The sequence below is a fragment of the Neofelis nebulosa genome, chromosome 8, assembly GCF_028018385.1.
Source record: "Neofelis nebulosa isolate mNeoNeb1 chromosome 8, mNeoNeb1.pri, whole genome shotgun sequence".
Taxonomy (NCBI): domain Eukaryota; kingdom Metazoa; phylum Chordata; class Mammalia; order Carnivora; family Felidae; genus Neofelis; species Neofelis nebulosa.
In genome coordinates, this window is record NC_080789.1 from 100,243,917 (window position 1) to 100,268,788 (window position 24,872).

The window sequence follows — 24,872 nt, forward strand, 5'->3', positions numbered from 1 at the left end:
GATGTTGGGAAGAACCAAATCTAGATTCTCCCCTTGGAAGGCCCACTGGAATTACCCAGGGGAGCTTTGAAATCCTGGGGAGATCTTAAAGGTACATCCCAAACCATCCCTCATTCTCTCTTTTGCCTTTCTCTGCATTCCTTTCCCTGGGTCCCCACCTCTCTCTAGGAGAGAGGTTCTTTCTCTCAAGAAAAGAACAACTGAGGGGCGCCTGGTTGGCGCAGTTGGTTAAGCGTCCGACTTCAGCCAGGTCACGATCTCGCGGTCCGTGAGTTCGAGCCCCACATCAGGCTCTGGGCTGATGGCTCGGAGCCTGGAGCCTGTTTCCGATTCTGTGTCTCCCTCTCTCTCTGACCCTCCCCCGTTCATGCTCTGTCTCTCTCTGTCCCAAAAATAAATAAAAAACGTTGAAAAAAAAAATTAAAAAAAAAAAAAAAAGAACAACTGGAAGAAAGTCACGTGAATTGGGAGGTCCACATTAAAATTTCAGTGACTTTAGTTGACACAAGGTGCCCTCAACAATGCAAGCCAAACAATGATCAAATGAAACAGATTGCTTTAATTTTTTAAAAAGTTGAATTCCATTTGTGTTTCCAGGACATTTCATTAGCAGACAAAATGGTTCCTTCACCAGAATACTGGAAGTATTCTGCTAAGACATTCTAATCAAGTTAGCACAGAATGAGGAGATTCAATTTTCTTTTGGGGGAGGGGGGAATGTCAGTTCAGTTATTTGGCCATTGTCCACACGTGCCACAGACCAAGGATTAGAAAACGTTTCCTCCCAATCCGGCTTTGTAAAATAATGCAAACATCTGCACGAGACCGCAAAGTTTTTAAGAAAAGCAAACAACTTCTGACCTTGTGAATATAAACAGGTTTCTGGGAAATTCCACAGTGTACTTTATTAGGGAATCCTGAATTAGCTTATGCTGGACTGCCAAAGGCTAATCTCTTGACGGGCAACACGGCTTCAAGCAAGGGCAGTCCTATTCAGTGCCTGTTGGACTAAGCTTGCCTTGATCAGATTGGGGAATGCTCTCATTCAAATACATCCTCACCTCCTCCCCCTCCTTTTTTTTTTTTTTTTTTAAGTTTTTATTTACTTATTAGAGAGAGAGAGAGAACGAGAGGGGGAAGGGCAGAGAGAGAAGGACAGAGGGTCCTCCCAAAGCAGGCACTGTGCTGACAGCAACAGGAAGCCGGGACGTGGGGCTCAAACTCAGGAACCATGAGATCTTAACCTGAGACGGACGCTTAATGGGCCACCCAGGCGCCCCATAGCCTCTCCATCCTGATTCTCAATACCTGTTCTCAATGCAACCAGCATAGCCTCCTTCTTTGCCCAGTTTCTAGTCAATACCTGCCAAAGCGGTTGACAAAGAGTCCAACGGAGAAGGAGCCAATCATACCACCGACGGAGAAGATGGCCACAGCCAAAGACCAGAGGGAAGTGAGTAACACCTCATCGCGAGGGTTGTTGTGTGTGTTATTCAAAGTGTTGTTGAGAAAGTCCTTTATGATCTGCAAATTAAAATGGTTGGTGGGCAGACAGACTGTTACACTTGAATGAGAGAAGGGACAAATATGGGCGATCTTCTCCTCCCTAAGAAAACAGCATTACGATTACTTTATAGGTAGAGAATCCAGTGAGTGAACAGATGGGATTGGAAGAGACCCAGAACATACTGGAGTTAATGGCAGCTCCGAAAAGAACAAGCTTGATTTGTCCTGAAAATCCCAGTAGGTAGTAGCACCGTTATTCAGTGACTACCCCAGTCCTCCCAAGAACCCCCACCTCCCCATTTTCCCACCATCACGACAGGGTGAGAGGAGAACGGGCCCAGTCACGGGTTTAAGGAGCAACTGAGTTTTTTGCTTTAATGATTCCCCACCTTTATTCTGCCTCTTCAGCCTTAGCCGAGCTAGGCACCAAGTTGACTGAAATTCTTCACTCTTGAAACCCTACTTCAAGGAATAATTTCCCTATTCCAAATTCTAACCCTTAACTCTAGTTTCCGGCACTCACCATCTCGGGAGCATTGATGACTCCCGTGTTGTAGCCAAACTGGAAAGAGCCTATCGTAGCGATGGAGATGGCAAAGATCAGCGGCGCCGTGACCTGGGGTGGGGAGGGAGAGAAGGGAAAAAAACAGTCCTTAAAACTCTTGATTGAGTACTAGGAGCACTTGGCTATGAGCAGTATGCAAAGAACAAAACCTTAATGAAATTTAGGTAATGAATGGGGAACACAAAACAACAGATTGTACTGAAGAACTTATCCAGAGATGTGCAGGCCATTACGTAAACCTGGGAGAAGTGGCAAGATACTATGGGAAGAAAGTTAAGGGGACCTGGGTTAATTGGTTTTAGAGTATTAAAAAAAAATTGCCCCAGATAAAAGCAAGCATAGACCTGGGGCTTCCTGGAAGTGGATTATTTTGGAAACAGTGTCTCTCCTGTACCCCAGCTCCCACTGAAGCCCAGAGTTGTGGTGGTGGTGTCCTCATCACTGGGCTGTTCTTATCTCTCGAGATAATGTAATCTACAGCATCTACCCACAGGTATCCAGGTCCGATTTGAAATTTTTCCTGTTTACTTGATAACGTACCGCTGCCCCCACCCAGCAGGGGGCGTGCACTAGCTCCCTTCCATCCTAAACACTGGGGAGACAAGGTGGGGAGGAGGGAGTCGTCTTTCACCTTGCTGGAGTAATTCAAGTGTTATCTGAAATTTCCAGCTCGAGGGAAGCCTAATTGTTAAGCCTGAAGACATCTTCTGCAGCACTCTCCCAGTCCTTCCTTTCCTTGAACCCCCTCCCTGTCCGATTAGACCAAGTGGCTGGCTAGGAGTTTCCATTCTCCAAGCTGACCTTGTACCCTAGGCAACTAGGCCTAAGTACCCGAGTGCCCCCGCCCGCCCCGTACACAGCTCTTTCTGCTTAATCCTTTTCCCATCAGTAAGCACCTCTTCTTTTCTGCCTCACCTCATCATTTACTATCCTGAGGGCCTTTTCCTCCCCGCCCCACCCCCCATCTTCATCCCTTCTCTTATTTTCATTTATTTTCAAATAAGTTTACCTTGGTGATGATGCTTTTCTCCTTGCAAATATTGCATACACAACACACGATGACCTATTAATGTATCGTGCACTCACAATCGCAATCACAATAAGGGCCACGGGAATTCTATCTCCTTAGTATCCAGGAACTCCTATAGGTTATAGAGCAGATGGCTGAACACTGACCCAGGCCCCCAAACCAATCCCAGGTCTTTTCAAGGTCTAATGCTTCCAGAGGAATCTTTGCGCTCGCTCAGAGACCCACGCTTGTCATCAACACAGCCAGGCAGCCTTAACACTCAACCATCTCACTCACCCTCGCATCCTCAGTGCATGTGATTATGTAACAAAACAAAAACACACACAAAAAACCCCCTGAGAAACACACACAACTTCTCCCGGTGTCTCTCCCTACGACGGAAAGGTGAGCGGGACGGGGATGAATCCTTGATAGGCTCTAACATCCAGAGTAGTGGCCAAATTGTGGCACTGCAGGCTGGAGAAGCGAAAAGGCCTGAAGATGGCTAGATGACTTAGAATAAAACCCAGCACAGTCATCACCACTGAGTTCGGCCTTTCTGAGTGTGCCCCGCAGGCGCAAAAATAATTGATAATCGTATCATCTCTTACCTTATGTGTCCCCATGGCCCTAATTTAATTCTTTTCCAGCCTTCAATAAAGATCTAGGAGTGGGATCCCAGAGCCACCTCTTGCAGTCAGCAAAACCTCCAAAATGTCCTTCTGGGCAGCAAGTTTTTCTCCAGGTCCCCAGGACCGCTCCACATGTCCCCCTCACTCTCACCGTTAGAGCTCGCAGGCTTACTTATTTATAATCTCTGCAAAGGGTGGAGCCTGCAAGGGAGACAAGCCCCCCGCCCCCCCAGCCCCACCCCACACCCGCCTCTAGTGATCCCGTGACCTCTCGGAATTTTGTGACCTCAAATTCTACCCCCACCCTAGACGACAACTCCCTCCCTCCCCTTGTTTCAAAACCACATCCTTCACCCTCCCCACTCCGTTTTTTAAGCTCGTCCTCCTTCCCTCTTCTAATAGCCGCTATATAGCCTCTTAGTTTCACAGACAAAATGCTACCAGAAAAGGCTGGAGGGAGGGCAAATACACTTTAATTTTTGCTCTCGCATCTGCTGGGAATTAAATTAATCTATAAAGAGAGAATAAACGCTATTTATATAAGGCAAAGTTGACTGAGTGCTACTATCTGAGAGTTAGGGTTGCTTGAAGGAGTGTAAGCAGAGAGATTCATAATGCTATGAATTTATCAGCTGCTTTTTGATTACAGGCTAGGTCTACAATCTTGAAGGGGAAGGAAGGGCAGTTTGAGAGAAGAAACGCAAACAAGGGAAGAATTGGACCAGGTTTTGGCTCTCCTTGTCCTCGGATTAGTACAATCTCTCCCAGGAGGAAGAAAACCTGAGTATCTGGGAGCCAGACCAACTTCCCTGGGGTGCAGGAAGGAAAAAAATCAACTGCCTATGGGATAGGATCCAAACTCCTTAATATGGCATTCACCATACCACCCATTCTGAATCCTACCCATTCTACAATGTTTTGCCTCTACAGATGGAACAATTACCAAATTCAGTTAAACACGTATTTGCTGCACACGCACTACACGTCAGATGCTCTCCAAGAAGTTGGGGACTCATCAGTATGTAGGGCAAAAAACTTCCTGGCTTTTAAGGAATTTATAGCATTTCCCTTCTTCCACTTACCATGTTTGTTAAAAAGGGACAAGCCCAACTGATTCTTACACACTGGAGAGAATGACCAATAGCCTATTAATTACGGACTGTGAATTTCTTGAAAGAAAAGACTGAGATAAGTATCCGATTTCTAAGCCATAGGAGACAATTGACCAAGATGAGTAGGAAAAACAGATAAGAAAAATGTGAACAGAGGAAGATGGAAGGATAATAAGAGGAGAGAGAGAGAAGAGGCTTCAGGGTGAGAGTAAACAAAGAAGACAATTTAGTTCTGATTAAAGAGTTGGGGGAGAGATAGTATCGAGGCTTTGCTGGTGGTGTGTGTGTTGGGGGGTGGATAACACTGGTCAAATTCCTAATGCCCATTAATTTGTAGCCTAGCAACCCCTTCACTGTGGGGGAAGAGGGTGCCACAGTGATAGAGCAGTAAATGGACATAATGTTTCTAGTTGGTAAACCAGGGAAAGTGCATCTCTCTTTGGGGTTTTGGTTGAGGGCCTAGAATTCAAACTGATGCTACTGGACCTGAAACAAACCAGATTATGATGTCTCTCTCTTTTTTACAGCGAGGTTATTTTCTAAATCCGACTGTTAGCTGAGAGAACCGAGTATGAGTGAAACGTGACATCCAAGAAAACCTTCCCTGAGGTCACACCTCCCTTCCCCCCACTCACTCCGGGTCCTTCCAGGAAACACTGAGCCTAGAGGCCCCTTTAGTTACCACAGCAACTGAATTGAGCAGCCAAAGGACAAAGAATATCCTGTATGGCAGCGAGGTCCAATGGAAATAGAGTCCAAGCACTTATGTAATATAAAATTTGCCAGTAGCCACATTAAAAATTTTTAGAGAAACGAGAGGGATTAATTTAAAAATAATTATTTTATTTGACCCACTATAGCCAAAATAATACCATTTCAGTATGACGTCCATCTAACAATTATTACTAAGGTAGTTTACTTTTTCTTCCCCTAAGAAGTCTTTGAAATTCAGTGTATATTTCACATTTAGCATACATCTCCATTTTAGGCTCTAAATGTTCTATAGTTAAAGTAATATGGTGTCTATCACAACAACAAAGTTGTGTTTGATCGGAAAATATTTTAAATGAATAAAAATGAACAATTCAGTTCTTCAGGTGCATGAGCTACACGTAAATACTCAACAGCTACATGAGGCTCATGGCTGGACCTTGCAACTTAGAGTAAGAGGACCATGATGCCCTGTTTTCCTCTGGTCTTTTCTGCGTTCTTTCTTCCTTCCTTCCTTCCTTCCTTCCTTCCTTCCTTCCTTCCTTCCTTTCTTTTTCTTTCTTTCTTTCTTTCTTTCTTTCTTTCTTTCTTTCTTTCTTTCTTTCTTTCTTAAATTTATTCATTTAAATTCAAGTTAGTTAACATACAGTGTAGTATTGATTTCAGGAGTAGAACCCAGTAATTCATCACTTACATACAACACCCAGTGCTCATCCAAACAAGTGCCCTCCTCAATGTCCATCACCCATTTTCCCTACCCCCCAACCCCCCCGCATCAGCCCTGTTTGTTCTCTGCATTTAAGAGTCTCTTATGGTTTTGCCTCCCTCTGCGTTTTTATGTTATTATTATATTATTATTATTATTATTTTTGGTTTTGAAAAATTACGTTGCTGCTTCTTTTTTTAAAATTTATTTATTTTTAAATTTACATCCAAGTTAGTTAGCATATAGTGCAACAACGATTTCAGGATAGATTCCTCAATGCCCCTTACCCATTTACCCCATCCCCCCTCCCACAACCCCTCCAGCAACCCTCTGTTTGTTCTCCATATTTAAGACTCTCTTATGTTTTATCCCCCTCCTTGTTTTTATATTATTTTTGCTTTCCTTCCCTTATGTGCATCTTAAAGTCCTCATATGAGTGAAGTCATATGATATTTGTCTTTCTCGGACTAATTTTGCTTAGCGTAATACCCTCTAGTTCCATCCACGTAGTTGCAAACAGCAAGATTTCATTCTTTTTGATGGCTGAGTAATAACTCCATTGTATATATATACCACATCTTCTTTTTTTTTATGTTTTCACTTATTTTTGAGACAGAGAGAGACAGAGCATGAGCAGGGGAGGGGCAGAGAGAGAGAGAGTGAGACACAGAATCCAAAGCAGGCTCCAGGCTCTGAGCTGTCAGCACAGAGCCTGACACAGGGCTAGAACTCAACGGACTGTGAGATCATGACCTGAGCCGAAGTCAGATGCTCAACCGACTGAGCCACCCAGGCGCCCCTAATACCCTCTAGTTCTATCCATGTAGTTGCGAATGGCAAGATTTCATTATTTTTGATTGCCGAGTAATATACTCCATTGTATATATATACCACATCTATCCATTCATCCATCGATGGACACTTGGGCTCTTTCCATACTTTGGCTATTGTTGATAGTGCTGCTATAAACACGGGGGTGCCCGTGCCCCTTCGAAACAGCACACCTTAGATAAATACCTAGTAGTGTAATTGCGGGGTCGTAGGGTAGTTCTATTTTTACTTTTTTGAGGAACCTCTATACTGTTCTCCAGAATGGCTGCAGCAGTTTGCATTCCCATTTATCTTATTTCTTATCTTTGCTTTTATTTATTATTTGTCTCACAGTGTCACTCTTGGCTCTAAATCACTTTATCTTTTCTTTCTCCTTCTCCTTAGGCTTAGCATGATTATTCTTTGATGTTTTGCAAGGGCAAATGGCACAAATAAAAGTAAAATGTAGGTCTGTATTACCCCCTTCATTTACTCAGAGCAGGCTCCGGCATAATTTCAGAACACAGTTTTTGTCCCAGTAATTATTTGCCCAATGGTTAATGAAATAACAAATGTAATCGTGAAGGCGCAGGATTTATGTGTCCCAAATAAACGTGTGTAAAACAGCTATGGAGAAAGATAAGACTGCAGGTTAAGTTTTGGAAATAATTTTGTAGAATATTTCCTTCTTGGGGAAAAAGGAGGGAGGGTGAAAGGGAGAGAGATGTGAAACATATTTTGTCTGGCTAACTCAGTCTGAGAAAATTACCTTAAAAAAAGTTAAGCCACAGGAACAGAGAGCATTCTACTTCTGGCAATATATGTACTTTTTTTTTTTTTTTAAAGGTTACAACTGGAATTCAACTGAATCTCAAGAATGTAAAAGTGTGCTGACATATTGAGACACATGCTTCTTGGGGACGAGGGACCTAATAAACTCCTGACCCGAAACCAGTCAGTGCTGGGCTTGTCCCCCAGAGTAACAGACATCCATTAGGTAATCCACACCCTGGGCAATAGATAACAGTTGCTCAATGCATCTCTGCGTTGGTATGTTTTGGGGAGATTGGTTGGTTGATTGGGGTCTTCGATGCACTTTGAGAGTAGGTCCCACTAGATTCCCAACTCTAGTTAGGAGTTACAAGCTCTGGTGATTAATTTGGTGATTAAGCTAGGGAAGGCCACCAAGGTAAATAAAACATGTATCCTGTATCATTCGATTGCTGTGGGACGTTCTTCCACCTTTACTGAAAACAAAAGAGGAAATGTGGTGGATACATGTGAAAATGGAATAGACTGGGGAGAAATGTTACTAAATTCCCACCTCATAGTTTAATGTAGGTCTGCTAAGAAGAAAGTAATGAATGAAATAATGGCCTGAAGTCTCCTAAATCCAAATACAGCTATCTGCAGAACACAAATCTCAATCTTAGCTTCTTGCTAGTCTGTGGGAGGCTGTTTGCTACTGCGATAACTCAGTGGGAAAACAAACCAAAAAATCCTGAAATCGAGAAATACGGGTTTGAAACACGTAGAGTTAAAAACAGAGAAAAAAACTGCTTCTTTCACAGGCCAGTGTAAATGGCATTTCAAGGCTCACCAAATAGCATAAGGCTAAAGATTGCCAGAGTTAATTCTACTCTTTGCTTTGTATTTGTAATTTTCCTCACAAAGAACAACTTTTGTTGCAACATGTTATTTTCTAATCTTCCTCTACCACGTTAAGTGCAGTCAGAATTCATTTGGAATCCAAAAGCACCAAAGAAAACACAGGGTAAAGAAAGAAAAAATTTGAGAAATGTTGATTTTCTTGTCTAAACTGGGTTGCAACCATTCATCACTCTAGCTGATCCTGAAACACCTAATCCCAGCTCTCAGACCCTTACCACTCTCCCCTCCTCAGATTTCCTTTGAAAATCACTCCATCCCACACCAGTGCTGAGATGAATTACACTAAATCGAAATCTTATTCGGATCATTCTCCTACTCAAATATCTTCAATGCTTATTGAATAAAGTCTAGATCAGTGCTGTCCAAGAGAAACATGTGAGCCACATATTAAATTTAAAAATTTCCAGTAGTCATGTTTAAAAAAAGTGAAAAGAAATGAGTTAATTTCAATACTATATTTTATTTAACCTAATATATACATATGCCAAATATTACCATTGCAACCTGTAATTAATATAAAAGTTATTATTAATGAGGTACTTTCTCTCTCTTTTTTTGGTACTAGATCTTTGTTTATTTTTTATCTTTTAATGTTTATTTATTTTTGAGAGAGAGAGAGAGAGAGAGAGACAGAGCGTGAGCTGGGGAGGGCAGAGACAGAGGGAGACACAGAATCGGAAGCAGGTTCCAGGCCCTGAGCTGTCAGCACAGAGCCAGACGCGGGGCTTGAACCCACGAGCCTTCGAGCTGTGAGATCATGACCTGAGCCAAAGTCGGCCGCCCAACTGACTGAGCCACCCAGGTGCCCCTGGTACTAGATCTTTAAAATGCAATCTGTATTTTGCATTTACTGCATATCTTAATTGGGACACTAAATTTTCAACGACTGATGTGAAATGATGAAGTTGCGTTTAACAAAAACATTTTGTAGTACTTCTAATATTTTTACACTGCTTCACTTTTTAAAAATTGCTTCTTTCTTTCTTTCTTTCTTTCTTTCTTTCTTTCTTTCTGCCTTCCTTCCTTCCTTTCCTTTCTTTCTTTTTTTTTTTTTTTTTTTTTTTTAAATTTTTTTTTAACGTTTTTATTTATTTTTGAGACAGAGAGAGAGCATGAATGGGGAGGGGCAGGGAGAGAGGGAAACAGAATCCGAAGCAGGCTCCAGGCTCTGAGCCATCAGCCCAGAGCCCGACGCGGGGCTCGAACTCACGGACCATGAGATCGTGACCTGAGCCGAAGTCGGACGCTTAACCGACTGAGCCACCCAGGCGCCCCCCTTTCCTTTCTTTCTTAATGTAATCTCCGCCCAACATAGGACTTGAAATCAACACCCCCAGATCACGAGTTGCATGCTTTACTGACTGAGCCAGCCAGGTGCCCCAATGCTTCTTCAGATTTTAAATACAAACTTAAATTTATTAAAATGGGATGAAATTAATAATTAAACTCCTCAGTCACACTAGCCGCACGGTAAGTATATCGCCTCCTTGCCCAGGCCAACCTGAACCAACTGTCAGGGTTTGAACAGGCCCCGTGTACCTTTTCATCGGTATGCTTTATTATATCCTTTATAATAAACTGGTAAATGTGACTAAATGTTTCTTTGAGGTCTGTGAGCTGCTCTAGCAAATTAATCAAATCCAAGGAGGGGGCTGTTGGAACCTCTAATCTACGGCAGTTGATGACCTGGGCTTGCCACTGGTGTCTGAAGCGGAGGGAGAGGGAGGCTGAGCCTTTAATCTGTGACATCTGCTGCTATCTCGGCTGGATTGTATCAGAGCTAAGTTGAATTGGGAAGGGCATTCTGTTATCCTCAGCTGAGAATTGAGGAGTTGCTTGGTGGTGTGAAAATACACACATCAAAGGCTGCCGTAACTATTCACCACAGACTGGATGGCTTGAGCAACAGAAATTTATTTTTACACTTCTGGAGGCTGGGTGTCCAACGTCAAGGGGTTGACAGGTTGCGTTTCTCCTATGGACTCTCTCCTTGACTTGTAGATGGCCCTTTTCTCTGTGTGTATACATTCCTGGTGGCTCCTGAATGCCCACATTTCCTGTTCTTATAAGGACATCAGTAGGATTAGATTAGGCCTGACCCTAAAGGCCTCATTTTAACTTCCTCACCTCTTTCTTTTTTTTTTTTTTTTTTTTTTAGCGTTTATTTATTTTTGAGACAGAGAGAGACAAAGCATGAACAGGGGAGGGTCAGAGAGAGAGGGAGACACAGAATCTGAAATGGGCTCCGGGCTCTGAGCTGTCAGCACAGAGCCCGATGCGGGGCTCGAACTCACAGACTGTTCCTCACTTCTTTCAAGGCCCTGTCTCCTAATACGATCGCACTCTGAGGTACTGGGGGTTCGGACTTCCGTATGAATTTTGGGGGAACACAATTCAGCCCGTAATACTATGTTATCGGAGACTCATTCTTCTGTACTCTTTCATCTTGAATATCCTTCCCAATTGGCTAACTAGTGGTCATGCATACAATAACCAGTATCTCTTCCCCCTTGTGAAACCTTCACAGATAAACCAAAGAAGATAAGGTTTCCTTCCGGTCACAATCTATCTCAAACATACCTATATTATAGTACTTACTAAAATCCCATAGCAATTAGTTGTTTACGTATTTGCTTACCCTTCTAATTTGTGAGCACTCTGAGGGCAGAGATTTTATTTATCTTTATGTCCACAATGCCTATCAAATAGGTGAACAAAGAATGTTTTTTATTTTTTTAGTATTTTTTTCTGTTTGTTTTTAGTTTTGAGAGAGAGAGAGAGAGAGAGAGAGACAGAGCACAAGCGGGGGAGGGGCAGACAGAGAGGGAGACATAGAATCCAAAGCAGGCTCCAGGCTCTGAGCTGTCAGCACAGAGTCCAGTGTGGGGCTTAAACTCACAAACCGTGAGATCATGACCTGAGCTGAAGTCAGATGCTTAGCGGACAAAACCACTCAGGCACCCTTATTTATTTCTAAGTAATCTCTGTGCTCAATGTGGGGCTCAAACTCACAACCCTGAGATCAATAGTTGTATGCTCCACCGGATGCAGCCAGGCAGGTACCGCCTTAATTAGTAAATTCTACAACATGATTATAGAAGCGCTTTGTTAATAAAGGTAGTGATTCATAGATGTTTCAAAAACTATCCCTAGAAAAGAAACTTCTTTTACGGATATACATGGATGTGGCTTGATTAACTTGATTAAGGTAATACAGTTTCCTTTATTTCCCAAGAATCATTCCTTAATGTATTCAAAGTTCACAAGTATACTAGCATTCCTGAAGCTTTATTTTTTATTGGTAAAGCATAAAGCCAATTGAAGAAGTGTACAATCAGTCTTGTGTCTGTTTCACTGGCACCACCCATCTCTGAAGCTCCATCTAATCAGTCAACCAAACCCTCTGACATTAAAACAAAACAAAATAAAACAAAAACACCTATAGTAATAGCCTAGGCTATTACCACTTAATTTGTAAGTACGTACTTTTGAGGACTTGTTATCCATACTCTTTAATGCTATAGGCTATACTCCTAAGTAAGTGTCTTGAAATGTGTGTTTTTGGTAAATATCTGTTAGGACTTCTAATTTTATGTTTAAGTCTGTCACCAGTTTCAAAGTGGACACTTTCTAAATGTATTTAGCATAGACAACTCTATTATCATCCCATATTATTGTGTATATTACTTTAAAAACGCTTTGCTATTATTGGTTTACAAATTTATCTCCCCAAATACGTTGTGAGCTTCCTGAAAACCGTGAGTACACCTTATTTGGCTCAATATTCTGATTATCTGATACATTGTAAATGATAAATAAATGTTTGTTGAGAGAACTGCATAAATGAGTGCTGATCAGGCAGTAATTGCTAAGGATTCAAATAGAACTGAACAGTTTCGGGGCGCCTGGGTGGCTCCGTCGGTTAAGCGTCCGACTTCAGCTCAGGTCACGATCTCGCGGTCCGTGAGTTCGAGCCCCGTGTCAGGCTCTGGGCTGATGGCTCAGAGCCTGGAGCCTGCTTCCGATTCTGTGTCTCCCTCTCTCTCTGCCCCTCCCCCATTCATGCTCTGTCTCTCTCTGTCCCAAAAATAAATAAACGTTAAAAAAAAAAAAATTTTAAAGAACTGAACAGTTTCTTGGTTTTGTTTTTTGTTTGTTTGTTTGTTTTTAAGATTTTATTTTGGGGGCACCTGGGTGGCTCAGTTGGTTAAGCAGTGGGCTCTTGATTTCCCCTCAGGTCGTGATCTCACAGTCATGAAAGTGAGCCCAGCATCAGGCTCTACACTCTGCTTAGGATTCTCTCTCCCTCCCTCTCTCTCTGCCCCTTCCTCGCTAGTGTGTGAGAGTGTTCTCTCTCTCAAATGAACAGAAAGAAAGAAAGAAGGAAAGAAAGAAAGAAAGAAAGAAAGAAAGAAAGAAAGAAAGAAAGAGAAAGAAAGAAAGAAAGAAAGAAAGAAAGAAAGAAAGAAAGAAAGAAAAAGTAATCTTTACACTCAATGTGGGGCTTGAATTCACAACCTTGAGATCAAGAGTCATATGCTCCATAAACAGAGCCAGCCAGGTGTCCCTGAACATAGTTTTAATTGTATTTATATCTTGGCTGTCTCTAAAAAGAATGTGTTAACAAACAAAAGAATAGTGGTCTGTATTTCGAAAACAAAAATATTCATTTGATGGTTAAAATTTGATATCATCTACCATTAAGATGACTAATTCCCTTTTAACTCATTCTGTAAGTACAGCATTATACCCTTATACCAAAACCAGACAAAGATATTACAAAAAAGACAACTATAGACCAACATCTCTCATAAATATAGATACAAAAATGTTTAAGGATATATTAGTAAATTTAATACAAACATTAATAAAAAGAATTTTTATCTATCATGACCAATTAGGATTTATTACAGATATGCAAGGAGTGTTAATAATAATTATATTTTTATAATAATAATAATAATCAATTGAAAATCAATTAATTTAATCCATCATACCAAAGGTTAGAAATGAAAACTCCCATGGTCATGTCAATAAATGCAAAAAAATCATTTGACCAAATCCAACAGTTTTTCATGATTTAAAAACTTTCAGTAAACTAGGAATACAGAAGAACTTCCTTAACTTGATAAAAAATGTCTACCAAAAAACCCACGACTAACAACATACTGAAATGTCGAAAAACCCAAAGCTTTCCCACTAAGATTAGAAACAAGGTAGAAATGTTCCCTCTCACTACTCCTTTGCAATATTAGCTAGAAATACTAGCTAATATAACAAGACAAGAAAAGAAAGGAAAGACCTAAAATTCTGTTTGAACATGACAGGATTGTCTATAAAGAATAAAATACTGGGCTGCCTGGGTGGCTCAGTTGGTTAAGTGTTCGACTTCAGCTCAGGTCATGATCTCGTGGTTCACTAGTTTGAGCCCCGCATCGGCTCTGTGCTGACAGCTCAGAGCCTGGAGCCTGCTTCAGATTCTGTGTCTCCCTCTCTCTCTGCCTTTCCCCTACTTGTACTCTGTGTCTCTCTCTCTCAAAAAAAAATAAATAAAATGAAAAAACATTAAAAAAAAAAAAGAACTTAATAAAACAAACAAACACAAAGAATAAAATCCTGAGATGCTTGGATAGCTCAGTTGGTTAAGCGTTTGACGCTTGACTTTGGCTCAGGTCATGTTTTCACAGGTTCATGAGATGGAGTCACACACTGGGCTCTGAGCTGACAGCTCAGAGTCTGCTTGGGATTTTCTTTCTCCCTCTCTTTCTGCCCCTCTCCCACTCTTTCTCTTTCACTCTCTCAATAAGTAAATAGATAGATAGATAGATAGATAGATAGATAAATAAATAAGTAAATGAATAAATAAATAAATAAATAAATAAACTTTAGAATCAGTTTTTTTTTTTTTATTTTAAAAAAAAATTTTTTTTCCAACGTTTTTTATTTATTTTTGGGACAGAGAGAGACAGAGCACGAACGGGGGAGGGGCAGAGAGAGAGGGAGACACAGAATCGGAAACAGGCTCCAGGCTCCGAGCCATCAGCCCAGAGCCTGACGCGGGGCTCGAACTCACGGACCGTGAGATCGTGACCTGGCTGAAGTCGGACGCTTAACCGACTGCGCCACCCAGGCGCCCCTAGAATCAGTTTTTTTGATTTCCATCAAATAACTTACTGGGACACTGAATGGGATTGCACTGGATCCATAGTTCAAGTTAGGAAGACCCGACATCTTGAAAATGTTGAGTAAGCTGAGCCACCCAGACACCTCATGATTCTCAATTTTATATGAAGCGGCCTAAGACCCAGAATAGCCAAAACAATATTGAAGGAGAACAAAGTTGTGTAACCGATGTTACCTACTTGACTTCAAGACTTACTATAAAGCCACAGTAATCAAGACATTGTGGTATTGGTGAAAACAATAGACAAACAGATCAATGGAACAAAAATAGGGAGCCCAGAAAGACCCACATGAATACAGCTGACTGATTTTTTACAAAGAAACAAAGGCAACGTAGTGGAGCAGAGATAGTCTCCTTCTCAACACATCGTACTGGAACAATGGTACATCGACAGGCAAAAAAAAAACCCCACAACTATCTAGTAACAGACAGATCTTAAACTTTTCACAAAATTAACTCAAAATGGATCACAAATCTAAATGTAAAACACAAAGTTAATAAACTCCCAGAAGATAACATGGGGAAAAAAACCTAGATGACCTTGGCTATGGCAATGACTTTTTAGACACAACACCAAAGGCACAATTCATGGAAACAATATTGGGTAAGTTGGACTGTGTTAAAATGGAAACTTCTGCTCTGCAAAAGACACTTTTTCAAAATGGTTATTTATTTATTTTTGAGAGAGTGAGTGTGAGTAGGCCAAGGGCAGAGAGAGAGGGAGACAGAGAATCCCAAGCAGGCTCCATGCTGTCAGGCGCAGAGCCTTACATGGGGCTCAAACTCATGAACCAACCATGAGATCATGATCAGAGCCAAAACAAGAGCTGGACGCTTAACTGACTGAGTCATCCAGGGGCCGCAGACACTTTCAAGAGAATAAGAAGACAAACCACACACTGGAAGAAAACATTTGCGAAAGACACATCTGATAAAGGACCAATATCCAAAATATGCAAAGAACAGTTAAAATTCAACAACAACAACAAAAACAACCTGATTAAAAAATAGGCCAAAGACCTCAGCAGAAAGAAGATATACAGATAGCAAATAAGCATATGAAAAGATGCTGCACATTATATGTCATAAGAGAAATGCAAAATAAAACAACAATGAGATACCAGTACCACCTATTAGAAGGGCCAAAATCTGGAACACTGACAATACCAAATGCTGACGAGAATGTGGTGCAATCAGAAATCTCATACATTGCTGCTGCGATTGCAAAATGGTACTTGGGAAGTAGCCACTTGGGAAGACGGGTGCTTTCTTACAAAACTAAACATACATCTACCATACAATCCGGCGATCCTGCTCCTTGGTAAATATTTACTCAGAGGAGTTGAAAATTTATGTCCACACAAAAACATGCATACGCATGTTTACAGAAGGTTTATTCATAATTGCCCAAACTTGGAAGTAACCAAGATATCCTTGAATAGGTGAATGTATAAACAAACTGTGGTACATGCAAACAATGGAATATTATTCAGTACTAAAAAGAAATGAGCTCTTGAGCTATGAAAAGACATGGAAGTCTCTTAAATGCATATTACCAAGTGAAAGAAATCTACTCCAATTTTAAAAACAGTGGCTATGTCCATTTCATTTCCGTGTCTCTTCCTCCAACATCATTTCCATCACCCTCTCCACACTTGGTACGATACATTATTTAGAGGAGACACTAGATAAGTATTCGGGGGGATTAAATAGTTTCGTTTTGGAGACTGTGCTCTGTGGGAGTGAATGTATTGACTGGACATGAACTCTTCATTCCACTGGTAAACCAGAATGCCACTTAAAATTTTATGATCTGTTTCTTTGCAATTTCACTAGCACAACTTGCCCTTTAAGCCCACTAGGCTTGTTCCTTGCCACCTCTTTAATGAAATCAAATGATTAATTTCAATTGAACAATCATTTGGTAAGAACGACTCATGAAAAGAACAGTGAACACCATACCCCTAAATTTCTTTGAATATATACCCTTATTTGGTGCTCATGTTCTTAAAAACTTCATTTCATGCTTTTAAGTCTGCTTGTCAATACCAAGTAGTTATTTTTTTTGATCAAGTATTTTTTTAATACTTAGCAGAGATTAAAGTGATTTTACCATGCCATAACATCATTTATATTATACTTATTGTTAATAATCAATAATAATATTGTCAGGGACACCTGGGTGGCTCAGCCAGGTAAGTGTCCAACTCTTGATTTCAGCTCAGGTCATGATCTCACGGTTTGTGAGATCGAGCCCTGTGTCAGGCTCTGCACTGACAGTGATGGAGCCTGCTTGGGATTCTCTGTCTCTGTCTCTCTGTCCCCCGTTCATACACATTCTCAATCTCTCTCTCAAAATGAAGAAATAAACATAACAAATAATATTGTCAGAATATTCTTGACACAATATCTAGACAGATAAATAGGTCATCATAGTAGACAAAGGAAGGTCTGAAGAAAAAGGAAGAACCAGGTTACTGGTTCAGGAAGGAAAGGAAGTGAGTGTCTATGTCACAATTCAAACTAAAAAATACCACTGCCTTATACAATAGCTGCCCACAAGCAGCCCCATACTAACCCCTCCCATATGCCAACCTAATTCTGAAAGATAAGCAGCATGCAAAAAAAATATCGGGGTTTAGATTTATAGACACTCTCTAGTGTTTTCTTAACTGGTCTTTCAGGGTTAGAGAGCAAGTGACACTCTCTCCTTGCAGAGCATCTCAGTGCTTCCCTGAAATGATCACTTACCACTAAAGCAGAAGTTCCTCCTCTGACACCTCCCTTCACTGATTACAGCTGCCTTGAGTGGGGCATAAATATCCTCCTCACTCATTAAACACCCTTTTTATTTATTTATTTATTTATTATTTAAAAAAAATAATGTTTATTTTTGAGTGAGACAGAGAGAGAATGCAAGTGGGTTAGGGGCAGAGAGAGAGGGAGACACAGAATCTGAAGCAGGCTTCAGGCTCTGGGCTGTCAGCACAGAGCCCGACGTGGGGCTCGAACTCACGAGCTGTGAGATCATGACTTGAGCCGAAGTCAGACGCTCAACCGACTGAGCCACCCAGGCGCCCCTTAAACACCCTTTTTAACACCTAGCAGAGACTTGGCATTATTATGTTATCCACTGTCCTTATTATCAACACTAGGAAGAATAGGTAGGAGAGACAGAATAATCACAGCTTACTATAATTGACCAAGCAGAGGATTGGGGGTCAAAAGAGCAGAATCTGAGTCCCAGCTCTGAAACATGAACTAGAGTTTAGACATGTGAACAGGTCACGTAACTTCTCTGTCTCAACCTCAGTATTTTAGTTGAAGGCCATAATACTCAGCTCATGGGATTATTGAGAGAAATGAGATAATGTGAAAGAAAAGAAAGAAAGAAAGAAAGAAAGAAAGAAAGAAAGAAAGAAAGAAAGAGGGAGGGAGGGGGGAGGGAGAGAGAGAGAGAAAGAAAGAAAGAAAGAAAGAAAGAAAGAAAGAAAGAAAGAAAGAAAGAAAAAAGAAAGAGGGAGAGAGGGGGGAGGGAGAGAGAGAGAAAAAGAAAGAAAGAAAGAAAGAAAGAAAGAAAGAAAGAAAGAAAGAAAGAAAGAAAAAGAAAGAAAGAGGGAAGGAGGGGGGAGGGAGAAAGAAAGAAAGAAAGAAAGAAAGAAAGAAAGAAAGAAAGAAAGAAAGAAAGAAAGAAGAAAGAAAGAAAGAAAGAAAGAAAGAAAGAAAGAAAGAAAGAAAGAAAAGAAAAGAAAAGAAAAGAAAAGAAAAGAAAAAAGAAAAGAAAAAAACCCTCAAACTCTAAAGCTCTGGCAAATGTATACATTCATTCATTCAGTCAATCATTTATGCAGTTTCCCTCAACTGTTCATTGCCTACTACACGTCAGGCAGAGTTCTAGGTGCAGGTAATACAAATGTCACTAAGACAAGTCCCTACCCTCAAAGTCCATACCCTAACCTTAAATTTCAATATGGAAGGCATTTGTGATGGTTAATTTTTTAAAACGATTTTATTTATATGTTTATTTTAGTGTATTTTTGAGACAGACAGAGCATGCACATGTACACGCATCGGTTGGGGAGAAGCAGAGAGAGAGAGGGAGAGAGAGAGAATCCCAAGCGGGCTCCACACTGATGGTGTGCCCCTTTAAGATTTTATTTTTAACTAATCTCTACACCCAACATGGGGCTCGAACTTACAACCCTGAGATCAAGAGCTGCATGCTCGAGGCACCTGGGTGGCTCAGTTGGTTAAGCATCCAGCTCTTGATCTTGGCTTAGTTCATGATCTCACTGTTCATGAGTTCAAGCCCCATGTGGGGCTCTGCACTGTCAGTGCTCGGGAATCTCTCTCTCCCTCTCTTCCCTCTCTCTCTGCCCCTTCTGCACAAAAAAAAAAAAAAAAAAAAAGAGTTGCATGCTCTACTGACTGAACCACCTAGGTACCCCTGTGATGGTTAATTTTATATGTCAAATTGCCTGGGCCACAGTGCCTAGAAATTTGGTCAAATATTATTCTAGATGTTTCTCTGGGGGAGTTTTCAAGTGAGATTTACATTTAAATTGGGGGACTTTGAATGAAGCAGATTGCCCTCCATAATGTTGGTGGACTTCATCCAATCAGTTGAAGGCTTGAAGAGAACAAAGACTAATATCCCCTGCTCCGCCTCCAAGCAAGAAAGAATTCTGCAGGCGATGGCCTTTAGAGAGTCTCCAACCTGCCAGCCCACCCTGCTTGGACTTGCCAGCCTCCATAAGTAAATTCCTTAAAACAAAAATCTTTTTCTATATATACACATCCTATTGGTTCTGTTTCTCTGCAGGGCCCTGACAAATTTTGTTACCAAGAAATCGAATGCTGCTATAGCAGATACCTAAAAACCCAGAAGTGGCTTTGGAGCTGAGTAATGGGTAGAGGCTGGAAGCATTTGGAGGTACATGCTAGTAAAAGCCGAGATTGTCTTGAAGAAATTATTGCTAGGAATACGAATGGGAAAGGTGATTCTGGTGAGGTCTCAGACGAAAATGAGGAACATGTTATTGGAAACTGGAAGAAAGTTGGTCCTTGTTATAAAGTGGCAAAGAACTTGGAGGAATTGTGTTCTAGTGTTTTGTGGAAAGGAGAACTTGTTTGTAATGAAATAGGATATCTAATTGAGGAGATTTCTAAGTACCATGTAAAAAGTATGACTTGGTTTCTCGTTGCTGCCGATAGTAACACAGCAGAAGAGAGAGATACATTGAAGGAGGAACCGTCAAGCAAAAAGGAACCAGAAGATGAAGATTTGGAAAATTCTTAGCCTATCCATATTACAAAACAAGAATGCTTGCTCTGGAGAGGACACCAAGGGTATGGCTGAAAGTTCACTTGATAGAGAGATCATGAGCACAACGCATGGCTTTAATCTGCCACCTTAGCAGAATCTAGGAATGGAAATGGTGTTATGTCAGTAGACACACGGCCAGCTTGGACTATGGGCACAGAGAGAAGATAAAATGAAGGAAGGTGAAGCCTGCTAGGATTCTACAGGACGGGACAACAGAACTATCGTCATGTGCTGTCTTTCAATAAGAGGTAAGAATGACACTGAAGTTGATTCAGAGATCAGCAGGGTTGCCTCTCCTACCACAGGCCAGAGCACAAGGGCCCTCAAGGAAAGGCTGTCACCTCAGGGGGCCCCGAGGGCAGAGTACTCAGCCAAGGAGGGTTATCTTGAGACTTAAATCTAATGAAACAGATTTCTTGGCCAGGACACCAAAAGCACAGGCAACAAAAGTAAAAAAAAAAAAAAAAAAAGGCAAATGTGTCTCCATCAACCTTAAAAACCTTTGTTCATCAAAGGATACAATGAACAAGGTGAAAAGGCAACCTATGGAACCAAAGAAAATTTTGCAAATCATATATCAGATAAGGGGTTAATATTCAGAATATATGAACAGCTTAACAACAAAATAATTCAAATAACCTGATCAAAAATGGGCAAAGGATTTGAATAGACATTTTCCCAAACATGATAGACGGGTGACCAACAGGCACGTGACAAGATGCTCAACATCGATAATCATCAGAGAAATGCAAATCAAGACAACAATGAGAAATCTCTTCATGCCCATTACAATGGCCATTATCAAAAACAACAACGACAGAAAATAACAAGTGTTGGTGAGGGTATGAAGAAATTGATACTCTTGGGCACTGTTGGTTGAATTGTAGAGTAGTACCATTGTCATGGAGAACAGCATAGTGGTTCCTCAAAAAAATTAAAAATAGAACTACCCTATGATCCAGCAAGCTCCCTTCTAGGTATATGTCCAAAAGAATGGAAAGCAAAGTCTTAAACAGAAATATCTGCACATTCATGTAGCACACCCAGGACTATTCACTATCGCCAAAGGTGGAAGCAATCCAAGTGTCCATCAAGAGATGAACAGATAAATATCCAAGGAATATATATATATCCAAGGGAATATTATTCATCCTCAAAAAGGAAGGAAATCCTGTCACATCTTACAACATGAATTGACCTTGAGGCCATAATGCTAAGTGAAATAAACCAGTCATAAAGAGATAAACACTGTAGGATTCTACTTATAGGAGGTATCTAAAGTAATCACAGTCAGGGGCACCTGGGTGCCTCAGTTGGTTGAGTGTCCATCTGACTCTTGATTTCGGCTCAGGTCATGATCCCAAGGTTGTGGGATCGGGTCCCATGTTGGGCTCTGTGCTGACCGTGCTGAGCTTGCTTGGGATTCTCTCTCTCCCTCTCTCTCTGCCCCTCCCCCGACTCTCTCTCTCAAAATAAATAAACATTAAAAAAAATAAAAACCTTAACAATCTCTTTAAAGGCCCTGTCTCCAACTACAGTTACATTCTAAGGTATTAGAGGCTGAGCATTGAGCCCGACTGAGATTCTCTCTCGCTCTGTGTCTCTGCCCCTCTCCCCCAATCGCGCACGCTCTCTCTCTCTCTCTCTCTCTCTCAAATAATAAACAAATAAATAAACTAAGTAGTCACACTCATGGAAACAGACAGTAGAATGGTTACCTGCAGCTGGAGGGAAAGAGAAAAGGGGAGTTGTCCTTTAATGAGTATAAAGTGTTTGCAAGATGAAAAGTTCTGGATATCTGTTTCGTAACAATGTGAATACACTTAACACGTCTGATGTACACTTATGGATGATTAAGATGGTAAAAAACCTTTTTAATGTTTATTTTTGAGAGAGAGAGCACATGTGCATGTGCAAGTGTGAGCAGGAGAGGGGCAGAGAGAGGGGAAAAGAAGATCTGAAGCAGGCTTCAGAGAGCCCGATGCGGCCTCGAACTCACGAACTGTGAGATCATGACCTGAGCCAAAGTCAGACGCTTAACCAACTGAGCCATCCAGGTGCTCTAAGATGGTAAATTTTATGTTATGTGCTTTTAACCGCAATAAGAAAGAAAGAAAGAAAGAAAGAAAGAAAGGGAAGAAGGAAGGAAGGAAGGAAGGAAGGAAGGAAGGAAGGAAGGAAGGAAGGAAGGAAGGAAGGAAGGAAAGAAGAAAGAAGGAAAGAAAGAAAGAAAGAAAGAAAGAAAGAAAGAAAGAAAGAAAGAAAGAAAGAAAGAAAGAAAGAAAGAAAGAAAAAGAAAGAAAGAACTAATGGAGTTTACCTTGCTAGATTTTAGATTTGTTTGGTAACTCGTCAGCCCTTTTTTCTTTCCAGTTTCTCCCTTTTGGAAACAGTGTCTGTCTTACGCCTGTCCCACTACTGTATTTTGGAGGCACGTAACTTGTTTGCTTTCACAGGTTCATAGCTGGAGAGAAATGTTCCCTAGGATGAATCATACCTCCAGTCTCACCCATATCTGATCCAGATGATACTCAGGTGAGACTCTGGATGTAGACCAGATGCTAGGATGGGATAAGAAAGACTTTTGAGGCTCCTGGGATGGAAATGAATGTATTTTGCATGTGGGAAGGACATAAATCTGGGGGTGGGGCAGAGGGTGGGTGTTATGGATTGAACTGTGCCTTCCTAAAATGTGTATGTTGAAGCCCTAACCTATAATACCTTAGAGTGTAAGTATAGCTGGATACAGTGCCTTTAAAGAGGTTATTAATTATTTTTAATGTTTATTTATTTTGAGAGAGAGAGGGAGAGAGAGAGAGAGTGGGGGGAAGGGGCAGAAAGGGTTAGAGAGGATCCCAAGCAGGCTCAGCACTGTCAGTGCAGAGCCTGATGCGGGGCTCGATCTCCCAAACTATGAGATCATGACCTGAGTGGAGATCAAGAGTCGACGCATAACTGGGTGAGCCATGCAGAAGCCCTGAAGTTATTAAGTTAAAAAAATTTTTCTTTAATGTTTAATTTGGAGAGAGAGAGAGAGAGAGAGAGAGAGAGGAGGAGGAGGAGCAGAGAGAGAGGGAGGTGCAGAATCCTAAGCAGGCTCCAAGCTCTGAGCTGTCCACACAGAGCCCAACGTGGGGCTCGAACTCACAAGCTGCGAGATCATGACCTGAGCCAAAGCCGGATACCCAACCGACTGAGCCACCCAGGCGCCCCAGAAGTTATTAAGTTTAAACAAGGTCATAAAGTTTAAATGAGGTCATAAGAATGGGGCCCTAATCCCAAATGACTGGTGTCCTTGTAGAAAGTGAAAGAGACGCTGGGGATGTACGCATGGAGAAAAGGCTATGTGAGAACACCATGAGACGGCAGTTTACCGCAAGGAAACAGGTCTTATGAGAAACCAACCCTGCCGGCACCCTGCCCTTGGACTTGCAGCCCCCAGAACTGTGAGAAAGCAAATTTCTGTTATTTAATACAACCCAGTCTGTGGCATTTTGTTATAGCAGCAGGCTAATGCGGCAGATAACAAGCAAACAAGTAAATATATAATGTCAGGGAATGATAAGGGAGCACTTTGAAGAACAGTGGAGCAAGGTAAGGTAATAAAGAATTGGGGGGTATATACAATGGGGGAGTTAGGATTGATCTTAGCAGAGATGGCATCTGAATAGAAATCGGAGTGTCAGGAGGGAGCAAGTCTAGGGAGCGTTTTCGAGAACAGCATTTCAAACAGAAGGCAATTGATGTACAAAGACGCCAAGAGGAGGGGAAGATGTGTGCTTGGCATGGGGCCAAAAGCCTGCTCTGCAGGAGTGTTGTGAACCAGGAGCAAAGAGGGAGGAGAAATGATGTTGGAGGGTTAAGCAGGATTCTGATCATCTAGGCCATTGTAAGCCGTGGCAAGGATTCTGGGTTCTATTTTAGAGGTGACAGAAAGCCAGGAAGCTACCGGGCCATTTTAGGTTTTAAGGCAAACCAGTGGCATTAGTTGATTTATGTTTTCCAAAAGGTCTTTGCTGTCCAAATGGAGAAGATGCTGGAGGAGAGCAAGTGTGGAAACACAGAGACCAATTAGGAAGCTGCTGGTCCAGGTAAGAAATGATGGCGACTTGAACTTGGTAGGACCTGAATGAGAGTAGTAGTAGTGGGAGCAGTAAGTGGTTGGATTCGAAAAGATATTTTCAATATAGAACCTATAGGGTTAACCGAGAGTCTAGATGGTGGGTGCGAGCGAAGAAAAGAAGGAGTAGAAAATGATCCTCAGGGTTTTGGTCTGAGCAGCTGCAGGCCTTGGGTTGCTATTTACTTCAATTAGGAAAGCAGAGAGAGGAGCAGGTTTGAGGGGTCAAATCAAGAATTTTGTTGTGGGGGCACCCAGGTGACTCGGCTGGTTAAGTGTCACACTCTCGGTTTGGGCTCAGGTCATGATCTCACGGTTTCGTGAGTTCGAGCCCCGTGTGGGGCACGTGCTGACAGTGAAGAGCCTGCTTGGGATTCTCGCTCTCTGCCCCTCCCTACCAACACTGTCTCTGTCTCTCTCCAAATAAATAAACTTACAAAATTAAAAAAAACAAGAGTTTTGTTTTAGACATGTGAATACTTTAGGATCTGTGCTAACAATAGGACACTCTCCTCCTCTT

At 41.5% G+C, this 24,872-nt stretch overlaps 1 protein-coding gene across 10 annotated transcripts in view; it reads right to left on the reverse strand.

The window, feature by feature from the left end:
- Nucleotides 1-24,872, reverse strand: part of SLC2A3 (solute carrier family 2 member 3) — a 90,062-nt gene that overhangs the window by 12,391 nt on the left and 52,799 nt on the right. For 9 of the 10 annotated variants that reach the window (XM_058743783.1, XM_058743788.1, XM_058743785.1 and 6 more), the window contains 2 exons: nt 2,030-2,122; nt 1,364-1,524 (listed from right to left, as the gene is read on the reverse strand). In XM_058743783.1, coding sequence (XP_058599766.1) covers nt 1,364-1,524; nt 2,030-2,122 — 254 coding nt within the window. Of the gene's footprint in view, nt 1-1,363; nt 1,525-2,029; nt 2,123-3,691; nt 3,889-24,872 lie in introns of those variants that run through there. The other variant, XM_058743790.1, reaches the window with a different exon arrangement.